Genomic DNA, 24,897 nt, shown 5'->3' on the forward strand with positions numbered 1-24,897 from the left:
TATATAAGGCATCCTCTGATGAAATGTAGCAGAGATGCTCACTGAAGAGCTGGAAGGAAACAGACAAGTGCAATCAAGAAGGCGGAACCAGGACACCAAGAAGGTGTAGGTAAAACGCACCGACATTCACTGTATAGAAGACCAAATAACCATATGCATAAAAACACACAAAGATATCCCTGAAGTAAAAACATCTACAAGAGATCCATTTAAGAGATATGCATATGCATGCAGAGATATCCAAATATAAATGTGTATATCGATAAGTCTGCATATAAACATCAAAATTCCGGGTAGAGCCACAACTCATATAGGGTACAGTAAAAGTATATCCACTCCTCCGAAGGTAACCTACGTCCTCCGTTAGTGAGCAGGAGGACAGGAAGTGGAGAAACGAAGGATGCTCTAAGAACAGAGGTAACCAAAGAGGGACAGAGATAATATGTCCTGCCCTTGTAAAAAAAAAGTTATGACAGTAACTCAGGTGGGGACAGAAAGAAAAGGCAGGAAAACAGTAACAATGCCACACAAGAGTAAGAAGTGAAAGGTACTACCCACCACAGGAAACCAAGGGCAACAGTCCAAGAACCAACACCACTGATTGAGGAATCGTGCCAGCAGGCGGTATCAGGTGAAGGGAAACAAACAGCATGTGGTAGTCCACCATGAAGAAGACGATGACTGCCAGGGTGAATGAAAAGGGCTGGCGGAAACGAAGGGCAACGTATAATTGACTTTGACAAACACACATTGTCCAACTTATTGAAGCAGGAGAAACCGGTAAGAAGTCTGATCGAATCTTCATGGAAACTTGAGGAAAGATAGGATAGGCCCTAGGAAAAAGTAATGAAATACCCCCAATAGGAAGGGGGGAATAGAACCTCTCCCACAGAAAAAAAAGGTGGGGGGACACCACAAAAGTGGGAGTGGAGAGAGGAGGAAACCCAACCACTTGTGAAACAAGGATACCAGTAAAGAATATTAAAAAAAGCAAGGGGACCAGTGTCCCAGGTGAAGAGGACCGAAAGGAACAGCATACACAACAGTTTACCTACAATTACGAGATCAGATATGTATAAAATAGGCACAAGAATACTAGACTGCTGGATACGAACAGTCACTGGAGCATGACAAGACTGGAGTTGTGGAGTCCAGGTTTGAACCAATACGAACATAATATGAGAAATCCATGAATTCCACAGAATAAAACAAAGCAAAAAGAAGGGCCACACCAAAAATGGTCGTAGATGGAAATGTAAGCAAATCAGGCCAAGAGGTTACCTGGCTGTGTCACCAGCATTGCGGATATGGACATAAGGGCAGAGAATAGAGGAAGGTGAAGTCCCTACAAGGGGTATTAGGTACATAAGTAGCTCACAAAAGTGCCTCCAAGGCATAGAAAATAAGGTCCCTGAAAACAGGGAACAAGGCTATACTGCAACTGCACAACATAAACAGAATACCTGCCACAAAGTACTTGGGTAGGACAATTCAAGCGGCAAAAAGAAGCCAATGTACAGACTCCTAGACCACAAAGTAAGATAAGGCCCAGATGGCTGGAAACTAAATCTGTCATCGAAAGCATAACCCAGACAAAAAATACCTGCAGAAAGCAGAAACACCACACTGGGTATATCCCTAGAGGGGAGAGAAGAACTACACCCTATAGAGGCGGAAAAGAGTCAAAACACGGGGAAACAAGTGTCCCCAATGACCTTAGTACAACAACAGTTTAAAGACTATCCCTGATCCGGCAACAAGCAGAGTCAGCATGTGCACCAAAGAGAGAGGTGCCATCAATAGGCATGTCAATCAAAGCAGTTTGCACAGCCTCCGAAAACCTGGAAGTATGCAACCAGGCGTGCCGACGTAGAGCAATGGAAAAAGCCCATAGCTTGACCAACAGAATGGGTAATATCCATACCACAGCAGATGCTAAGTGTGGCAGATTGTTGCCCATCTTGTACCAGGGAAACAAGAGCATTTCGGGCTTCCTCTGGAAGGGAAAGCAAGAGGCGCTTCACAGATTCCCACAAGGCATGGAAGAAGCTGGTGAGTACTCAAGAGGTGTTCAGAGAGCACAAAGCAGCATTAGAAGAAGAGAAAATATGCCCATCACAAGCGTCAGATTTCCTGGCCTCCCTTTATGGAGGGACAGGGGGAAGAAAATCAATATTCTGCATGTCTAAAGCAGCCTGAACCACAAAGCTTTTAGTATAGGGATGTCTAAGTAGACAGGAGGAATCCTCCGGGGCGGGGTGATGCCTGTGAGAAATTGAGCGGTCCACAGGGAGCCCTGCTTTGGGTTTAGTCCAAGCATCCAACAGGATATCGAAAAGACAGTCATTATAAGGAAGTACAGGCTCAACATAAGACTGGGCAGGGTGTGGAACACCAATTAAGGAGTCCATTGACAATTCCACCAAAGGAAGGTGTAAATACAGGGCAATCGGAACTCGACTCTGGAGCCAAACCAGGAGAAGACAGGAGGCTGGAGAAGATTCTAAGCCACTGGTGACACCCAAGTGAAGAAACCAGCCAGACTGTATAGTGGGCTGTACTGGGTCTGTATTTGGAGGAGGGGCTTCCACAACCATGGTCCTCAGAAGGAAAAAATAGAGGAAGGGAGTCTAAGACAGTTGGCTCCATCGGCGCCGCATCAGGCGCTATAACCAAAACGGGTCGCCGCTGAGAAGGTGACTCCACGGAAGGAGCATCGATAAGCGTCGACTGCACCACCATCGTAACCGGCATACAAGAGCCGAATGCTGACATTGGAGTCGGTAGACCCGAAGCGGGAGCTGTGATGGGCTGTGCACCGGTACCGGTGCAGCAGAGGTGTCAGACACAAGAGGCTGACCTGTAGCAGAGGGTGAACCCACCAACAAATTCAGAGGCACAAAATCATGCACTGTTGTGTGGCTAAAGGGCGCGCCAGAGGTAGCTGATGAGCCAGAGAGAAAGAAGGGATTGAGAATATTATCTCATCTGGGTCAAAGACACCTTGGCCCCAGGATAGGTGTGGAGACGCGAGGCAGACTCATGCCTCGGCACTTCAACGGAAGAGTGGGGATCAGCGGTAGACGACGAAGGCAGGAGACAATTCAACTTTGACTGCTGGCACCGAGACTTACCTCCAGATACCAAAGGTGACTGACACCAGAACACTTAGGGGACCGAGGATGATGAGAAGAGTTCGAAGACTGTGACATTCGTGCCGCTACAAGCTTCATGGGGCATTCGCTGCGCGTTTTCGGTCGGACCTGTTGGCAAGAGTCGCACTCGTAGTCGTGGTGCTCACCCAAACACCACATGCAAATCTAGTGAGGATCCATGGCGGAAGAGTTCGAAGACTGTGACATTCGTGCCGCTACAAGCTTCATGGGGCATTCCCTGCGCGTTTTCGGTCGGACCTGTTGGCAAGAGTCGCACTCGTAGTCGTGGTGCTCACCCAAACACCACATGCAAATCTAGTGAGGATCCATGGCGGATATTTGTCGACCATAGGACTAACAAGGCTTAAACCCAGAGGACATTAAAGAAAGGCACACTGCTCTGTCGATGAAAAAACGTCAGGTAGGCCAAAAATGGCCAGAGGAACTACAATGCAGATCTGCTTGTTAGCATGGAAAAGAAGGAACTGACTTCAGCGCATCGGGGAGGGCTTGTATAGACTCCGCTGATGTCACATCCAGAGACAACGTCGCTGCAAAGTCGCTCGACACCCTCTACCAATGCACGGAGGTACTGCTGAGAAACTTTTCGGATCCAGTCTGTCACCTGGAGAGGATGGTGGATGTGTCTATTAGATTTATGATGACAGTTTGTTAATTACTATCTATTTATTATGATCTTTGTGCGCATGTTGTTGAAAGATTGTTACTTTTGGATTTCTCACCTTTTCAGAAAGAATGATAAAACTTAATTACAAATTAGTGCTCTAGTTTGTTAAATCAAGCCATCGGTATCATCAAAAATAGATGCAAAAGAACAATGTGCATGTAGGAGAACAGGACAACACTAATACAAATGTGTACGTTTTATTTGCCATACCTAAAAGTTGGAGTAGGTCACGCATTAGTGCTTCAAATGCTGGAAAGAATTCATCATGTTCTTCCAGCTTGCTGATTATGCTGAGAAAAAGAGCACATAACAAGTTTTACCAAATGTTTTTTGCAACAATCTCAAGGAAAGTATGAAATAAATGCAACACAAGCAGGTCATTTACTTAAAATTATTATAAGTTGACGCTAGATACACCATAACTCAAAATAAAATAGCAAATGCAGAAATTGTACTCAATTGTACTCAATATTTAACTGCTCGTTATTGTGTTGAGTGTATTTCACAATAAAGAGAGGAAACAACCTCCCCACATTGATGTATGTTGTAAGGAATCATAATGCTGTTTCAAATCGTCAGTATTTGCTGAATCAAATCTTTTCCCACAGTTCAAGCAGTGCTTCAAATAATAGGCTTCTTAGATTCGCTGACTTGGCTCGGTGCCCCAGCCTACAGATTCACATACAGAACAAAACATATTGTTTAACATACAAAATGTATACAGTGCTTCATACCCCTTTGTGGGGTGCTGAAGCTTCTTCCCAAGTGGGTAACAAGCATGCCCTTACGGGGCTCCATGGTTGAAGCGGTGCTGTTCAAGAAAAGTGTGCAAATGTGGGAAGCGTTTTGGCGAGGTGACAATGGCCAGAGAGGTGCTTTTGTTCTAGAGCGCAGCGCTTAGAAGTCTGGGGAATCAAGGCAACAGGTGCACAGATTAATTGTAGTACACAAGGCAACAGGTGCACAGATTAATCGTAGTACATGGGTGGCCCTGAATTGGCTCTGCAGATCCCCAATTTGTGATTTCTTTATTCGCTTTCTGTGCTGATTACAGTAGAAGGGTGTCCACTAAAGGCTCTTATGTTAGCGGGAAAATGTCCACCTGGGTAAATAGGGTTTAAGTTGACCCATTTGGTAGCCAAGAGATGATTAGGTTGAACTGCATGGATGGGCCATGTTAGAGTCCTCTAGTTCCCCAGGGATGTATAGCAAATTACAGTGGAGTCATTTTAAATTAAATTGATATGATCGATATAAAGATGGTTTTGGATTGCAATTGCCCAATTATTTGAGAATGAGCATTACATTTTTTGTTTCTTTTTAATTTGAATTTTTGTCCAAATTCAGCCAAGACATGCATTCTAGTGGTATGTTCAGCTTACTGCTTTGTATTGGGAACAGTGCAGCTATCAATATTGATTTCCATTGTCTTTCTATGTCTTAACCAAAGCCACATTATTGGCCTATATGGGCTAACAGCCATCTCACTGAGAAGACCAACTTTGTCATCATGAGGACCAGAACTGAAAACAAATATGCTCCAGGACTCACCCAGCTACCTACACCCAAAGTATTACTGCAAAAGATTGTTATCCCCCTATTTACCCAGCGAATATTACTTAATGCAAGGCTATTTATCGAGTATGACAAACCGACAAATTCACAATCTTCATGTCACAGAACTAGACCTTTTTGATGGAACAAATTTACATTCATTATAAACAGTGGAAAAGATATAGGGTCTGGCTTTTTCAAACAAACTGGAGTAATTCTCCACTGATTGCCAAGTTTGGGTGAGTTTGGGAGATCGATTCAGTGGATGGATGAGACATTACATGAATGGATGACTGGGTGCATAAACTCAGTCACCCGTTCAACAGTCCATGGACTCTTCCCCTCATGCAACCAGATATCTATGACTCACTTACCCATGCATCCACCTGTGAACTAAATCACTCACCCATTCTTGCTTTCAATCATTTCTTCTTTCTTGCATTCACTCATTCAACCCCCCCCCCCCTCAGGCAAGCACACAGAATACATTAATGAACTAAATGAACAAGTTACTTACCTTAGGTAACGCATTATCCGGTAGACAATCCGTCTAGCTGCAGATTCCTTACCTTACGGATGATCACCTGGAGCAGACCCCAAGTATTGTGTTCTCTGATTTTGCTGAGGTATCTGCTGAAGCCTCTCTCCTTGAACTGCAGAAGTGCGAATCGGGTTCTCCAAGTGACCCTTGGCCAGCTAATCAATATAGCGCCTTCGCAGAACTCCTCAATCCTCACTTAAACTCTATTTGGAATTCATCACTTCGACAGGTTATATATCCTGCAGTATGGAAATATGCCTATCTCTTGCCCATCTTAAAAAAAGTGAATGCGGATCCAGAAATTACCAGCAACTATGGACCTATTTCTCTACTACCTGCCCCTGCATAGGTCTTAGAGAAACTAGTGTATCAGCAATTGGCAGGCTTTATTGATACCAATAATCTTCTTCATGACTCTCAATCTGGCTTTCGCCCAGGCTATAGCACGGAATCAGCATTGATTGAAATAGCGGACTCAATACGCTGGGCGGTCGATGGAGGTTCTAAGGCGGTGTTTTTGCTGCTAGATTTATCTGCAGCATTTGACACTGTCTCCCACCCCTTCCTCTTGAACGAACTCAGGGATATAGGCATCCAGGGAACAGTGCTGAACTGGTTATCATCTTTTTTATCTGACTGCAAACAACAGGTCCGGACTCACCCTTTCATCTCCTCTGTCAAACCCCTTAAGTGGGGTGTGCCTCAGGGATCGGCCCTAAGCCCGCTTCTTTTCAATGTTTACTTAACTCTGCTGGCAGAACTGATCTCTAAAACTAGGATCAAAATATTATCTTATGCAGATGATACTCAGTTATTGTTCACCTTTCGGGACGTGTCTGCCTCTACTTTTGAGCCACTAAAAGAGAGCCTTAAGAATACGGCGGCCTGGATAGTCCGTAACCTCTTAAAACTCAATGTGGATAAGACTGAAATCTTATTTTTTAACCAACTGTCTCCTCTTTCTTAGCACCTGGGGAGGCCAGAGGAGTTAGGCACTGCACCTCTTCCTAAGGACTCGATTAAGAATCTGGGCGTTAGATGGGACAAACATTTGTCCCGGTCTACGCAGGTCCAAACAGTTTTGGCCGCTTGCTTAGGCAAAATCAAAATTATCAGAAAATTCATTAATTATTTGTTCAATGCAACCCATAAAACTGTGGTCCATGCGCTGATAACCTCCCATCTGGATTATGCAAATGGATTATATCTGGGCCTTTCACTAGCCTTGCTCCGCAGACTCCAGACTGTACAAAATGCTGCGGCGCGCCTGATCTGTGGTGTCCTCCTTCGTCACCACATTTCTCACTACTTAAGACAACTTCACTGGCTGCCTATTGATAAGCGAATAGAATTTAAGGCTTTGACCTTAACTAATTCCTCGCCATATTCCACAAGAATTCCTCGCCATATTCCACAAGCCTTGATCAGACTGGAATTCGGGTTAAAAAATCAGATTCCAACAAGACCGGGGGACTTATCAAATATTATTGGAGAATGAGGGCGGCAGAGGAAGATTCTTTAACACATAATTGCTGGCTGGAGGTTGGAAAGCAATCCAGATCGCTAATGGAGTCTGCTTCTCCCTAAAACAATCCATCGCAGCTCTAAAACTAGAGGACGCTTGGAACACAATATTGTCCTACCCTGAATTTAAACAAGTAGTCAACAAAACCATCAAACTACAATCTCAAGTAATAGACAAAGCCTCCCTGATTTTAAAAACCAATGCCTGGATGGTAATGCCAACATACAAAAAGTTAATACCTCAATCATACCTGACAGAGCATTTCGCAAATCAAAAAAAGCGGAAATTGATCTTATTGAGATTGGGTGTGTATTCATCAAAGGACCTCACTCCAAAATGGAAACGGGCTTGCACCAAAATGGATTGCCACCTTTGTGGCCAAGGAGAAGAATCAATACTTCACTTACTATGTATCTGTCCGGCGTTATTACACATTCAGAAAACCCTTCTACGGCCACTATTGAACAAAGAACAAATAAGGACCTGCAGAACTGCTGTAATCAAATGCCTAGAAGGCTCAACAGTAAAACTGGCTTGCAAGGCAATAACGTTTTTGACTATCGCAGCAAAAGAACTGGAAGAGGGACTGCCAGTTAGAACTAACTGGGGATACAAGGAGATAAAGTGTGACTAAGAATTTGAGGTCCATTTATTACAACCCCATATAATCCACCCTGCTAAATATTAGGAAATCAACAACGGCAGTAGTTCAAAGTAGAATTGAGCCTTTTTTTTATTGTAGACTATTAGTTTACAGCACCAAGCACTTTATCCTGGTTGCACTCGATTCGATCTACGGTACTAGTCTTCTTTTAGATCAACATACCACTTCAAGCCTTTAAACTTGTTTTATTGTAAATTTTAATGAAACTCATGTTAATTAATGCATTGATATAATCATTTTAGTATATTTGATGAGATTGATGATTATGTTTTACTGCAAATTTTAATGGTACTCAAGTTAATTAATGCATTGATATAATCATTTTAGTAAATTTGATTAGATTTATGTTAATTAATGCATTGATATAATCGTCCTTGCACATTGTGTATATTGATGGTTGTGCAACCCTTTTATGATTTAAACTAAATCAAATAAAAGTAAATGTATCTATCTATCTAGCCTAACCTTTCGGGCAAATAAAGGAAAAGGGCCGCTCTACCTAAGGAGGAGACTCCGTCCCTATCATCATGCCAGACTCTTGCGGTCTAATAACAAACATCTTTTTGTCACCCCCTCGGTTCTTAAAAGCCAGAATGGGAGGTAAATCCTTTGAGGTGGGCGTCACTCAATTCTGGAATAAATTACCTCTTCACTTACGTCTGATTCAGTCAGATCTCATGTTCCGCAAGTCTCTTAAAACCTGGCTATTTAGTCGAATTGACTAGTCTTGCACCTCACTCGCTCTGGTCTCGGTCTGCTCCAGCGCCGGGACACTCCGTTGGGGGTAGCTGTGAGCTTAATAAATTCCTTTTTATTATTATTATTATTATATGCATTATACAGATAATAAATCCAGCATTATTGGCCTGTTCTCTTATATTCCTTTTTCAAGTTTGTTTATGTACCTACAGCATGGACACGATGCTTGTAGTGTCATTAGCAAGCGATCACATGTTGACTATTCCTTGTAATACCCAAAAAACAATAGTGATATTATTATTTTTTTAAATGTCTAAGAGGGGATCTGTGGAAAAGTAGCCTGTCTATGAAACAGTTGATAATGTTTTTCAGATGGAGGCTGCTCTGCAAAGATTTGCAGATGGATGGGATTCTAAATGAGGGCATTAGAATGACATGGTTTTGCTGCAGACTAGGACACATGCCCACCTGTTTTTGAGGACTCTGGCTTGGTCATGTCAAGATCGGCAGTAGCACAAGGAACATAAACGCCACTAACCTTCTGTCTTGTCCCAGCGGAGACGAGGTCAGATGCTAGATCCTCTATTCCCCTCGATACACGCCCCCCAACAGGGAAACTATATACCTCTGTCCGGCTTCGTGCATAGAAGGGAAAAAAGGAGAGAAGAAGCCTTGGAGGAGAGCGGGAATGCGGTCTTTCTATCTTCATTCCTCCCTCTATGAAATGGACTGGGTTTAAGGGACAGCTCGGTAACACCTTTCCAGGTATCTAAAAGTGAACAAAACACATGATTACCTCTCACGTCCATATAATACTTCCCTATGCCAATAAGGGGGATGATGACTTCACTCACCACACTTTCTGTCTGCAGGGCTTTAAGAAAAGGGAACACCTTTCTCTCCCTTCTCTTCCTCGTGTCCTTTAACAAAGAGGATATATTCCCAAGGTCCTAGTAGTGTGACTCCTCCACAAATAAACTAAAGTAAACTAAACATAAGGCTGAGCATATATTACTGCTGAAGCTTCTCTCCTCTCGTTGTTATCAGCACAACTAGGACTACACGTCCCACAAGGCAGTTCAAAATGTCACAGGACTCCAATGTGGATCGATAACTGCTAAGCAAACACTCGGACTCTAATCAGGACTCTACTTGCGCGGCCGCGCTAGATCCTTAGTCCTCCACAATTCTACCAGCCGGTACACTGCACGCGTTTTTTTGACTTCACGCGCACAATAATACAAACTGTATTACTCACGTGTTCCTTAGCGCTGGATGCGCTAAGCGAATCTCCGTGGCTACTCTGACAGGCGCTTCGCCTTCAGAAGTCCAAGAATTCAAATCTCTAACAAGGAAGGAGGCGAGCCCGTGCTCCTTCTTCCTTCATACACAGGTCCGATTGGAGTTCTCCGTTTTTTCCCCAGGCGCTGTAAAACAATACTCTCCTCTAGACGCTGCAAATTCTTCTCGCTGGAATCCGGCGGGGAACACCTTCCGCCTCTCCTCTGACTCGAACTGCACAAACAATTGACAAGCACCCTTCTCTGGGAAAGGAGGGGCTTAGTACAAACGAGTCTCCCCCAAGGCAGTCTGGGAGTTGTAGTTGTTTGTCGCTTCCCCGTTATCCTCGCATAGCTGGAAGGCAGCCCCTTCGTCCTGGTAATCGCCACAGGTCAGCATTGCCTTGGGTCCTACATCTCATGTATATTTTTTCTGAGAAATGTGCCAGACTCCCATTTTAGCAGAATGAGAGATCTACAGGAGCTGTCCATTAGATGCAGTTTATGGGAAGGTGGTTCATGGACTGGTGCTTGGGATGGGTCCTACTGAAAGTTTGTCCGATAAATACAAGTCATCACAGAAATAGAGCAACAAATAAATCAGAAATTTCACATATTCATGTTCTGATTTATAACGAGCGGATAGCAAATTTCCTATAGTTTGAGAGCTTCTTCACAGTAAGAGTTACCAGACTTCCAAGTTATAGATATTTGGTTCTTTGGGATGTAAAAACAGGTCACAATTGTTCTTGGCCAGAAAACTCAGAGGGAAATAGTTTTTAACACTTGCAATGCTTTTGTGTTTGGTGTCCTTTAGAAGGGGTTTTTGATGTTAGGGCACTGGTTATTTCTTACACAATGTTTACAACTGATAAAGTTTTGATCATTATAACCGCACAAAGAGCCTGCCACAAGTAATATTGTACCTGTAGTTTCAAGATTAAGCACATTGGGAGGAAGAGCTTCGCGCGCAACCAAGATGGTCGCGTGAGCACAGGGCTCCCGAGACCCACGTAACCTCCCGAATATATCCTGTCACTGATCCTGTTCGCTGTTGACGTCTTCGTGTGGATGAACCACAGGAGAAGCGAAAACTGAAATTTATTTCCCGGTCGGACCACGGAGACCAGAGTTGTGTCGCTGGAAAGTTTGCGGCCTTCACCTCTTGGATCCCCGGCGCCCGAGTTGGCATGGTGCCCAGGGCGCAGTTGAACAACAACGGCCTAAGGCAGCTGAGGCAGGCAGTCTGGTTCCACTTTCGCTTTCGTTTTTGTCTTCTGGATTGGATCCCGGGCCTTAGGACGCCTCAATCGCTTCGAAAGATTGTATCCTGAGCGGTACCCGGGCGTGCCGAACAATATTTGGAGTTTTGGCCTTGGACTGCACCATAAATTGTCTTTTTGCCCATTTTTGTTGCTTTGCCTGAGAGCCATTTTGGACTTTCGCTTTCTCGACTCCATGCTGCTCTAGCATCCTGGTCGACACCCCTTGCAGTTGGGTGCTGTCTACCGCTTTCTGGTTGGCCTGCTTGTTTCCCCCCCCCCCCCCGCTCATGATTTGGATAATACCTGGGATTATCCCGAAATGGCGAATAAATCGGAGGGGGACAAACAGAGGTTGAAAACTACTAGACGAGGTGGCTATACCCAAACCAACGTGATGGATCGCTACGCTCAGGTTAAGGGGTCGCCCAGTGGACCTAGCCGATCGCTGGAGGAAGAGGGGGTTCATAGACTCCGGCAACGGAACTGACTTTGCAGGATGTGATGGCCGCCATCGATGGTATCAAGTCTTCCCTCGGAAAGCAAATGTAGACCCTTGCTCATAAGTTGGATACAGTGGCGATCAACGTTAATTTGATCCGTACGGACCTTACAAAACCAATGAAAAGGTCAAATCTTTGTATATAAAAACGTCGAGCTTAACTGCTGATGTCGTCGATCTGCAGACCGAGGTCCGTAACCTGAAATCCTCCAATGACTTTGCTATCCGTCGCCTGGAGGAATTTTAAGGGAGGGCTCGGCGGAGCAATGTCCGCATAATTGGTGTTCCGGAACAGGCGGAGGAACAAGCGGCTGACCTTTTTGTTGAGGACCTTATCATCAAACATCTAGCCCCCAAGGGACTGAGCAAGTTTTTTACTGTGGAACGGGCCCATAGGATCCCGGGTGGCAGACCGAAGGTGGGAGCCCCGCCGAGGCCTATGATAGCACGGATTTTCAATTTTCGGGACAGAGATGCTGTCCCGGGCGGGTGGACCCTTGAAGTTTGAGAACTCTTCTATCAGCTTCTACCCTGACTTCACGCAGGCGGTCCAGAAACAGAGGCTCAGTTTTCTGGGAGTAAAAAGAAGACTACGAGATATGGGAGTCAAATATGCCATGCTTTTCCCGGCCAAGCTGAGGATCGAATACAACGAACGGGTTCACTTCTTTGATAAGCCCGAGGTGGTAGCCGACTGGTTGGACACTCTGCCGGCCCGACAGGAACCAGAGAGTCAGCCTGGTGGTGCAGAGGGAGGACTTGGGATGCAGGAATGAGTGTCATTTGTCCGGTTTCTGGGGACATTTGTGGGATTGCTACTGTGAAGGATCCAATTAATGATGTGCATCTGATTGTGGTTTGAATGGGGGTTGCGGGAATATCGGTGGGTCTTTCTCCTCCTCAGCTTTACTTCTTGTAGTTTAGTTTAGATGTGGGGGCGACAGGCACACTGCGAGTTGGGGTGGCTCTCTAGTCGTATGCAGGGGTGCAGGGTGGGGGGTGTTGTGATGGGTTGTTTTAGTGGGGGTGGGGGGTGGTGTTTGTTTTCTGGTTGCTGTTTTTGCAAGGCGCTCTATTGCTGGACTTTCTTATTGATGTGCTGGACTCTGCTTGGGGCTGGATCCTCTTTCTCTTTCATGATGGGGGGTAGGGGGTTGAGGTTGATGAGTTGGAATGTTAACGGGCTGGGGGATAAGATTAAGCGTGGGGTGGTACTGCAGCTCCTGAAACGTCACTCCCCTGATATTGTTCTACTGCAGGATACCCACTTGGTATGGAATACATGTCATGCCATGAACAGGAAGGGGTATCGTCTAGCTGCCCATTCAGGGTTCTCCTCTGGATCCAGGGGTGTTGGAATTCTTATTAAGAACGCTTTCCCACTTGAGATAGACTCCACGGTCCTTGATGATAGGGGACCCTATGCGGCTACTTCGGGACGGTGGGAGGGCCGCACACGCTTTCCCTGGTCTCTGTCTATGTCCCTCCTGGCCTACAATCCATTACCTTTGCTGATTTGTGACGGGTTTTGCTTGATTTCCCCAGGGGGTCTCTGATACTTGGTGGGGATTTCAACGCTGTGGTTTCCGGTTTGCTCGATATACACCCCCCTAGCGATCTACGGGGGGCACTTGGATGGCTACCTGACTTCATGGACACTCTAGGCCTGGTGGACTGCTGGCGATTGCTTCACTCTGATCAGCGGCAGTATACTTCTCACTCGGGCGCCCATGGTAGCCTCTCTAGGATTGATTATGTGTTGGTGCCGGCTGCACAGGGGTTTTGTATAAAGAGATCAGGCATATGGCCCGGGGTATTTCCGATCACTCCCCGCTGTGGCTTCGGTTGGAATTAACATCGGGTGCCGAGGGGCGGGTAGCCCCGATTAACCCTTGGTATCTTCGCAATCCCAAGACCTGCAGTAAACTTGTAAAGGCTTTGGATCACTATTTTCGGGAGAATGAAGGTTCGGTTTCCTCCGCGGTCTCCTTATGGGAAGCGTTTAAGGCTGTTATTAGGGGTCAAGCCCTATCATTGATTGCTTGAATCAAGAAGCAGAAAGAGGAAGAAGTGGTAAAGATAGAGACTGAGATCGCTGATTTGGAACTAGCGCTAGAACGGGAGGTGACCCGTTCTGGATTGCATGTTCTGCAATTGAAGCAGCTGGAATATAAGATGTTGGTGACGGAGGCTGCGAAAGCTCTTAGTCGGGAACAACAGGGGCGCCTTTATTGATGTTGGAGACAAGGCAGGCAAGTTGATAGCATGGTTGGATAGAAAGGATAGAGCGAGTCGTGTGGTACCGGAGATTGTGACAGTGAGTGGAGCTATTGTGACAGACCCAAAAGAGATAGTGGTGTGTTTTGCGGACCATTTTCATACAGTGTACTCTTCCGTGTCTGATAGGCCGGAGGAGGACTCGTGCTTATTGTTACGAGATATTGCCCTACTGTGTTCTCTGTGGAAGATAGGGAACTTATGGATGGTACAATTACTGTCGATGAGGTGGCGTTGGCTATGCGTTCCCTACGTTCCGGTAAAGCGATGGGTCTCAATGGTCTGCCGATAGAATTGTACTAGCTCCGACCTGACAAGATTGCTCCATATTTAAGGGACATGTTCCTAGGTTCCCGGGACCGTGGTTTTCTCCCCCGCGACCAGAGGGTAGCGACGATAGTTGTAATACACAAGGAAGGGAAACCGAGGAATAGGTGTGCCTCGTACAGACCGATTTCTCTGTTAAATGCCAAACCTAAAATTCTTGCCAAGCTACTGGCTAATAGATTGATTAAAACCATTAGTGCTCTAATCCATCCGGATCAGTCTGGTTTTATCCCGCATAGAAACACAGCGTTGAACCTTCAGCGTCTGCACGGAGTTCGCGCGAGGGCCGCGACGTTGCGAGAGCCGGCCATTTTAGCGTCTTTGGACGCCACTATGGCGTTCGATACTGTGGAATGGCCGTATTTGTGGGCGGTGCTGGCTAAATTCGGTTTTGGATCGGATTTTATCGGTTGGGTTCGGCTTCTTTGTGCAGACCCCCTCGCACAGATTGTGGTTAATGGGCATGTTTCGGCTCCGTTTTGTCTCGGTCGGGGTACCCGTCAGGGTTGCCCGCTCTCCCCCCTTTTGTTCGCACTGGCTCTGGAGCCCCTCGCTGCCTGGATCCATTAGGGGCCCTCCATGAGGGGTATTTACTGGTCTCTGGAGTACGAAGATCGCATCTCCCTATATGCAGATGACATCCTGCTTTACTTGACTTCCCCTAGGAAGTCTTTGATAGTCTTGTGTGACGTTTTGACTTCCTTTGGTAAAAACTTGGGCCTGATTATCAACTGGGCTAAATCCTATCTTTACGTCCTCTGTGGTGAGACTCCTGTTTTGCCGCGTACCTGTCCCATTCAGATAGCGCAAGAGGGGTTTAAATATCTTGGTATTTATGTTTCGATGGACCCCCGGGTTCGATATGAGCAAAACCTTCTCTCTCCCTTGAATCGGTTGAAGCGAGATGTTGCGAGCTGGCGGAAGCTTCCGCTTTCCTTGCTTGGGCGAGCGGCCCTTTTAAGTTGATGTCTCTTCCTCGGTTTTTGTATGCCCTTCAGAACACGCTTGACATAGTTCCTGCTAGTTACTTTCGGATAGTTGAGGGTTTACAGAGGAAACTGTTGTGGGATGGCAGGCCCCGTATCGCGATTGCCAAATTGACACTCCCGTGGTACGACGGGGGTATTGCTCTTCCCGACATCAAAAGGTACTATTGGGCATCGCAGTTAGGGGCCATCAACCATGGTATGTATGGCTCGAGTTAAACCCTGTTTTCGCCATGGATCGGTGGTTACTTCCCGGGGGCAACTATTATAGGGCGCTATATTCTAAATCAGTGGTGAGGTCTTTGTCGGGTCCGACGAGGGCAGCCGTTTGGGTCTGGCAGGATGCAACTAGTGCGGTAGGCTGGAAAGATCGCTTGACCTTGGCGACCCCGCTGTTCGGATCTGATAGGTTTGGGATATTTGTGGAAAACTAGGGGGTTCGACAAGTGGGATCTTATTGGCATTAATAAGGTGGGAGACCTCTGGGCCAAGGGACAGGTAAAGTCGTTTGTGGCCCTGCAGGTTGAGTTTGAATTGGGTGGGTCTGAGTATTTCCGTTATGCTCAGGTTCATCATGCATTGACTTCGGCCTTCCCGGTTGGGGAGGAGATACCGGAATCTACCCCACTGGAGGACCGAGGGTTGGATGGTCATATAACGGACAGTACCATCTCCCTGGTGTATAAAAAATTGATCAATCATAGGGCAGACCTACTGTTGAAATTGCGAGATCAGTGGACTCGTGACGGCCTTGAGCTTGATGATGAGGACTGGCAGTCGGCGATCTCCTCCCCCAAGAAGGTCGCGATTCCGGCACGACTCAGATTAGTTCAACTCAAAATATTACACAGAGTATAATGTCAGGGTCCCCGTCTGGTTCGCATGGGCTTTTCTGAAGAGGGTCTGTGCCAACGGGGTTGCGGGCAGCTGGGTATGTTTCTCCACATTATCTGGGAGTGCAGGGAAGTTGCTGTTTATTGGAGGAAGGTTCACAAGGTTATTCAGGAGGTCACGGGAGTGGCTCTCTTGCCAGAAGCCAGGCGCTGCTTGATGAATGTCTGGGAGCCCACCGACCATAACGTGGCTCAAACTCAATGGGTGACCCTAGGGGCTATGATCGCCAAACGTAATATTGCACAGTTATGGGGATCCCAGAGGCCCCCTACCCTCGAGGTGTGGATGGAAAACATGGATTGGTGTATGTTTAGGGAAAAAACTGTATACCTGGCTCGGGGTCGTCCCCGGAAGTGGCACAAAGTATGGGGTCCTTGGAACCGGTATAGAGGTGACATATGTGTACCACCGGCGACGCCTGTCCTTGATGTCCCGCTTTCCCCCTGACCCCGCATTACTTCTTGATTGCTTTAAGGTCTTTGATGCTCCCTCCCCCCCGTCAATGTGCCGATTATTCCATTGTCGATATAATGATGTTCCGCCTTTGCGCAGTCTATGCACTTAATGTAATTTGTTGCTGCCTTGCTTGCTTTTTCTAATAAAGAGAAATATAAAAAAAAAAGATTAAGCCCATTTATATGCGGTTATCACAATCTGATGGCTTATCTGAATGCACAGGTGCCTAACATTTTTGGTTAGGAAGAAAGAAAATACTTTCATAGACCTGTTAGAAAGGTATTTTGTTGCACTTTAACAGAAGCATGGACAACTAAGCTCTCTGGCATTGGGGGACTTGGAAAATAAAGCGGGCGCTTGGCCATCTTTTTTTGGTTGCCACTAGAACACAGCTTGTGCAGTGTAAAGATATTCCAAACCACTTTTGTAGTAGAGGCTAAAGCTTTATTAAGGGATAAAATGTGCTTTATCTTTTTCTCCAAAAGAATCTATGTGAAAACATTTTATGTGGCTGCTCTGTTTGCAGCTAAATATCTTAAGAATTTATCAACACACCCAAAAAGGACAAATGTTCTGGAAACCAGTGCCCCATCGAAATCAACAACTCTGATTGAGGTGACTTGTCTAAGTCACCATCAGTTAGTAAATCTAGCAAGATGCCTTTGTCAGAGTATTTATAGGAACGTAGATTTTCTAACTCACTCTCATCAATAAAATTGTCATCATCAATGGTGTACCGAATTCTTGCCCCCTCCACACTCAGCACAATATTGCTGAGGCTCTCTCTTAAAAGGATAGTTTCTTTTTTGTTGCATAATATCATAATATATGTATGTACATAATCATAACATATGTATGTGCATAATATTTCTTGGCCCTTTCTTGGATGTTTTTTAAGCGTATGAATCTAGGGAAATGCACGTGTTAGTCAGCGATACTATTTTGCCTTGGAGCTGCACAGGAGAAAAATATTTGAAAAACATATAACGATTATATGAAATATGTTACTTCCACCTTCAAAACACTTTTTTTTTTTGCTTGTCATTAGCGCCTGGATAACCCTCGGGTGAGTAGTGGGCTATAAAAATACTGATTGATTGATTATTTACAAAGAGCGAAAATAATCTTAGAGTAGCACCCAAGATTAATTACTTACATGTCAATGTCCAGTGCCCCGAACAACTGCTGCACATGTTGGTTTGTACTGTCATTGATTACATTACACAGCTTTCCTACCATGTTCACTATGGTACTCGGAGGGGCTGCATCGTCTGCAAGAGAACAATACAAGAGGTTTAACTGCACTGGCTACTTCAGTGTTTTCAAAAGAACTTCTATAAGTTGCTGCTTCTTTGCAATTCTGTTCTTTTAGCCTCAGTCTCAATAAGAATTTGCTCTAAATAAGGACACTGAGATTTTAATCAAACAATTGTTTATAAAATTAAGAGTTATACACTTTATGCTTCTTTACATTGAACACATTCCCTATTTTACCTAACAAAGCAGCATCATGCAGTGCCAAGTGCAGTTGTTGATGAACACTTGCAAAGGCTCGCTTGCCACTTTAAAACAATGGTCACGCATTCGAGAGTTTTGTAAATGCGACACCTATTGCATTACAAAATCTAGTTTGTAAAAACGTCCATGTGGCACTTTAACTTTAATGTCGGCCGCGCCCCTTTCTTTAGCCAAGCCGTGTCTAAAGAAAGGGCAGTAGCCGCCATTAAAGTGAAAGCGTGGTATGGGGCGCTTTTACAAAAAAATAAAAACATTTGTTTGTCAAGACTAAAAAAAAAACATGCAGCCATGTTTGAGACAGCAAATAAAGCAAAGGCACGGCCACCACCATCAGTGTGGTGTACTGTGCTATGTAAAAAAACCATAATAAAGCATTGCGAGAGAGCGTGTCCCAACAGCAGGCAGGAGAAAGCCAATAAACTAAACAGTGCTCAGAGGCTGTAATTAAAGCCTACAGAGCAACAACAAAAATAAAAGGGGGTGTCCTCATGGGAGGTTACAGATGAAGACAAGGGGGTACTAAGAAGGGACTAACAAAATGTAGTGCTGCAGGCACCCTGTGATGAACTTTGACTACCATTATTTTAACTGACTTTGGTTTGTTATTTTCTCCTAGCTTGAATGTACAACGTCCTGCATATGCCTGTCTCTCTTAAAAGTTGTTTCTTGTAATCTTGAAGTCTTTCAGTGGGAGCTGTCACGGAGTAGAACAGCCATGCCAAGAACAGAGGGTGTGGGATGCGCATTTTAAAGCATGAGAGGGAGAGAGGTGTGGAGTGTACTTTTTGGTCTTGAAGTGCAGTGATGCACAAATGTGCTCGGTGTTGTACATTGAGAGATGAAGTATTTGATGCTATAGGACATTGAGAGATGAAGTATGCGACTCTATAAGCAGTGTGTGCACAAATGTGCATTGTGTTGTACATTGGTAGAATTATGAAGTTCTTACTATTGGCTTTGACATGGCCTCATGTCATCATGAATTGAGACTCTGCCTTGCTTGAGCTTTATCTGCGTGCACAGCAGAATTTGCAAGTTGTTTGGGTTAATCAGGTTCAAGGATTGTTTTTGTGAGAGATTGTTTAGCCCTGAAGGCTAAAGGAGATAAAGGCTGGAACATGCAAGATTGGAGAAGGGGACGTGGGAACTCCTTCCTGCCATTGGAATGCGTGCTTGGAAGCTGGCCAGTTCTGGTAAGAATCCTCAGGCGCTGGGGAGGTCTCGCTCGAACCTTCAAGTGTGTTTTGAGATTATAAAGCTGAGAGTTGTTGACTTAGAAACCAGGAGTTTGGAAACCGAACTGGGACAGACGCATCCACTTCAGTGGGACCCTGGTTGCTGAAGCTCTCAACCACGGCTGTTTAATTCCCCTGGTCAGGAGTGGGCTAAGTTGCAGTGTTTACACCAGGTGAAGTATTGAGTTTTGATTATTGCCATTGTGATGTTTGGCCAGTGGTTTTGATCATTTGAGGTGCTTTCTTTGTGATGTGTGGGTGAGTTGAGGTGCACATCCAAAGTAATCATTTGAGATATATACATATATTGCAGCAGGAAATGGATTTTATAGTAGAGGAGAGATTACAGACTTTGAGGCCAGGGCCAAGGCAAAAATCATCGCTAACAGGCAAAGAAGGAACAAGCGAAGAAAAGAAAGGCGCAAGCGGCAACAACGGCGCCCAAACACAAACAAAAAAGAAGAATCCATGGGTGAGACGCCGCTGAATGACAACACAATTATAAACCTTTCAAAAATAACATTAACGAAGGCAGAGCAACAACTACTGTCATTAGGCTTGAATTTTTGTCCTGTTCAGAGTTTTAATTATACAATGACCAGAGTGGATTTGTTCTTTTTCATAAGAAAATTAAAACTAAAAAAACACTTTGCGCTCAAATCCATCAAAGACTCTACTAATGATACATGTGAGGAAACAACTATTGACAACTTAAACATGTTATCAGCTTCAGATGTTCATACTTTTCTTGATGCAAATGATTTGAACACCTCTACTAACAACATTGAGGCGGATTTAGACGCTTCCACACAGGCAAGACTCAGCAGGATATCTGTCTTGCAAAAGGGAGCGGGTCTCAGTCTGTTTAAAAGTAAATCCAAATTTGTTCCCGTTACACCTAAAGACGCTATCGACGTCTTCCATGACTGTGTGATAAGTGACATCAAAAAATTGTACAAACAAACTAATTCTAAATCAAAGAGGAAAACTACATTTATGAGAAGAGAATATGGTAAACTGATAAAGAAACTTGGAGAAAATCATGAAATAGTAATAAAAAAATCTGACAAGGGTGGTAACCTAGTGATTTGGCCCAAACAAGACTATATTTTAGAGGCCAAACGACAACTTTCAGATCCCTTGTGTTACAAAGTCTCTAACCAGAAAGAATACCTCCATGCCAAAGGTGAATTACAACGGTTACTATCTCAATGGAAGAGAGAAGGTCTGATTTCTACAGAGGAATACAAATACATGAACACAGAATTTCCCAGAATGCCATCTCTGTATTTGATTCCAAAGGTGCACAAAGGAGTCACACCAGTGCCTGGTAGGCCAATTGTTTCTGCCATTAAAAGCATGGGCGAAAATGTTGGCCAGTACATAGACTTCTTTCTCCAGGACATAGTGAAAAATCTTGACAGCTATGTTCGTGACACCAGTGACTTCTTGGACAAAATTGCCTGTATTGATTGGTAAGAGAACATGTGGCTGATATCGTTGGACGTTGAATCGTTATACACGAGTATCAACCACAAACAAGGCATAAATGCAATCAAATATTTCTTGGACAAGAAACCCATGGCTTTTTATGAGCATAATAAGGTCATTTTGGGGTTAATCAATTGGTGTCTACATAATAACTTTTTCACATTTGGCAAAGACATTTATAGGCAAATGAGAGGGGTGGCGATGGGGGCCTGTTTCTCCCCCAGCTATGCGTGTTTACACGTAGGCTGGTGGGAGGAGCAGGTCCTCACCGCTTTACACTCCGTCACCATGAGGGAACATGTTGTTTGTTATCTGAGGTATATAGATGACATATTCATGGTGTGGAATGGGTCTAAACATGAGGCTTTGCCATTTATAGATGATATGAATAACAATTCCATGAATCTCAAGTTTTCTGTTAATATCAGCCAAACTAGAATGCAATTTCTAGATGTAGAGATCTATGTGTCTGATGCTAAGCTTATGACCACACTCCATAGGAAGGCTACGGCTGGTAATATGACCTTACACGCCGCCAGTATGCACCCTAAACACACCATCATGGGGATACCCTATGGAGAGATTCTGAGATTAAAGAGAATCTCTGCAGTTGCCCTACTGACTTTGAACGATGCTTAGATGAATTGCTGGTACGATTAAGAGTCAGGGGCTATTCTGACAAGATTCTCAGGGAAGCGTGGAGAAATCTAAACTTAGATCTAGGGAAAGTTTATTCCCTTCCCTTCAACCTGAATCAGAAAGCGACACTATTTCTGATACTCTACAGGAGGGCCCTAGAATGATTACAGCTTTTAGCAGCGAAAACAGGAAATTGAAAGCAATTTTTAGAAAGAATTGGCCTATAGTGCTAAGTGACCATATATTAAATACCATGTTACCAGCCAATCCTATCATCACTTTCAGACGGGCTAAAAGCATGGGGTCCGCATTGGACAAACCTGCCCCTGAATTGAAAGCTAAAACCCCTTGGTTGAAACCTTCTAAGGGTTTTTTCAAATGCTCCAGCTGCCGCGCGTGTAGATTTGGTGAGAATACTGCACAATATAGGACTCCCTTTTCTACAGAACCAAAAAAGATCATGGGCAATTTTAATTGCAAAACAGATTTTGCCGTGTATGTCCTGACGTGCACCTGCGGCTTAAAGTATGTTGGTAGTACCAAGCTGCAGGTGCACGTCAGGATTTTACAGCATTTGCGCGCAATTTTGCACAGTGACCCTGCGCACCCGGTGGCACGACACTTTAAAAGAGTACACAATAAAGATCTTTCATGCTTAAAGTACTTTGTGATCGGGGCCGTGCCACCATTGAAAAGAGGATGAGACAGGGAATCACTTTTAAGACAGCTGGAGACTAGGATGATATTAGAGCTAGATACACGTTGGCCAAATGGATTGAACAATATAGATGAGATGCATCATTTTTTGTAGATTATATTATTTTCTTTCCACCCATATTTCCTGTCCACTGCCTCAGACCCATATTTACTACTAATTTTGATCTCCCTCTTAGTTAGGTTCCCTATTTTGAGGTTGAGAGTGGGTCTGAACATATTGCTTACCAGAGTTGAATATGTAGATACTCTGAGAGATATATGTGTGTATATAGATTTAGTGTGTATACATATATATATATTTTTTCTACTTTTCTATGTTTCTACTTTTCTACTTTTTTACATCGTTGAGTATTTGATAGGATGACAAGTATTTCGGATATGAACACAAAGAAACTATATATAAATTGTTGTGGGTTGTAAATATGTAATATAGATGTATATATATATGCTAGTTAAACTGATGTGTGTATATATATCATCAATTGATTATCACAAATCCGGGTGTATTTATTGATGTTCAAGGAGCTTTTAACTATTTATACTATTTATGATTATTAAAGTACGAAATATGCACATGGAATGTTGAGATAATCTGAACCCATATAAGATTCAAATGTGCTCAAATATATTCTTATCGTACTTGATATAATGATTGGTATTGCACTTTGACGTACGTACAGCTTTCTCTTCTTACGCACTTTTTTCAGAACTTTGCACTTTACTTTTTAACCTTCACTCAGCACTTTATTATACTGCCATGGTTACGTAAACAGAAACACTAATTGTACTAATTCTGGATGAGAGAATTTTCCTGTCATTTACAGCTATTTAGTATGTACTTAATGAAATTGAAGTAAGATGGCTAGTAAGGAATTGACAGGCCTCCTATAGTACATCTATATTTATGGATTTAACCGGTGATGTATTATGGTCTATCAGTGTCTGTTTTTGGATTTAACCAGTGATGTTTCTTTTTGGTATTTACCATTAGATGTACTCACACTTACTGTGGTAGTATGTTTTCTATTTTCATTAAGTCACATCACTCCGCTGACAGGTAGGTTCACAAACCTCTTTATTTCAAAATCATGCAACTTCCCATCTCGTTACTTAATCTCCAGGCCTTACGCGTTTCAAAGTCCTCGTGCTTCCCCCGTGAGGCCGCATTGGGAAAGATTTCCTTGCTGCCACATCCCTGCTGCATGACTTTATAAACTTTAATTGGCCTCTGGTGTACCCTTGAAGTCAAGTTCGGTAATTATGAATTGCATGCTGGGGTATGTAGTTATTTCCGCATTTTTTCTACCCTTCAGTGGGTTTATTTTCCTTCATGCTACATACGAGATAACTTTTGCAACCCTCCAGTGGGTCCAAGATGAGACTTTGCATCTTTGTAATTCTTTACCTCCAGTGCCGATATCGAGGGGATGTGGCCCCTCTACCAGACCTTCAGCTTCTTTACAGGCGGTGCGTCGCTCCCATGACCGGAGCCGCCGTGCTATTATGCGTCCAAAAAAGTGCTCAGATTTAGAGCCGCACTCCGCTGACCGGTAGGTTCACAAACGCTTTTTTTTCAAAAACATGCAACTTACCATCTCGTTACTTAATCTCCCGGCCTTACACGTTTCGGAATCCCAAGCTTGATTGCCCATTTACTTTTACAATTTTCCAGATCATCTGTAAATTCTTGAATCAAGCAGGAATAATATAAACCAATTGATGTCATTTCCAACTTATATTCTATAAGGGGAATTTTGATAATTGCATGTTCGGATACTGAGTTTGAAGGCTGTAAAAAACTGCGTATTTGGAGAAATTTAAAAAAGTAATTTCTCGATAAACCAAAATTACTTTACAAGTCAGAAAATGAGACTAAATGTCCCTCTTTAAAAAAATCCCCTAAACAATAAATTCCCTTGGTTTTCCATCTAGTCGCAATTTGGTCACGAAAGATATAGGGTAGTAGGTCTAATGCTGTCAAAGGAGTGTAAATATTTAATTTAGGAACCCCCATATGACGCCTAATCAATTTCCAAACTATATAAGCAGCTGTTAAAATTTTGAATTTCGTTTTCTTAAAGTAACTGGGTTCGATTATCCTCAGCAAACATCCCTTTATCTCTTCACCCATGACCAACTCGTAGATAGATGGGGTATTACACATTGGGATAGGAGCTTTATAACCAGTAACAAGTGGGCTAATAAATTGTAGAGCGGCAGCTGCATAATAAAATAAAAAATAGGAAATACTCCACCCACCTCGCTCTTTGGGGAGAATCATCTTTTTATGAGCTCTACGTTGTTGTTTGTAGCTCCACAAAAATCTTGTAGTTACCCTCTCAAATTTTTTAAATAATATCAAGGGAAATTCAATGGGGATTGTACGGAACATATATAAAAATGTAGTTAATATCAGCATTTTTAAGACATTAGCTCGACCATACAAAGATAGGTGGAGATGATCTACTCTTTGTAATGTCGCACTAG

At 43.9% G+C, this 24,897-nt stretch overlaps 1 protein-coding gene across 1 annotated transcript in view; it reads right to left on the reverse strand.

Annotated features, from left to right (window-relative positions):
* The window catches only part of CEP70 (centrosomal protein 70), a 541,458-nt gene that overhangs the window by 66,168 nt on the left and 450,393 nt on the right, over positions 1-24,897 (reverse strand). The window contains exons 17-18 of the mRNA XM_086957416.1: positions 17,967-18,081; positions 4,054-4,133 (exon numbers count right to left, since the gene is read on the reverse strand). Of these exons, the coding sequence (XP_086813542.1) occupies positions 4,054-4,133; positions 17,967-18,081 (195 nt within the window). The remainder of the gene's footprint in view (positions 1-4,053; positions 4,134-17,966; positions 18,082-24,897) is intronic.

Source organism: Lissotriton vulgaris, chromosome 2_1 (genome assembly GCF_964263255.1).
Source record: "Lissotriton vulgaris chromosome 2_1, aLisVul1.2, whole genome shotgun sequence".
In the NCBI taxonomy this organism is placed as follows: domain Eukaryota; kingdom Metazoa; phylum Chordata; class Amphibia; order Caudata; family Salamandridae; genus Lissotriton; species Lissotriton vulgaris.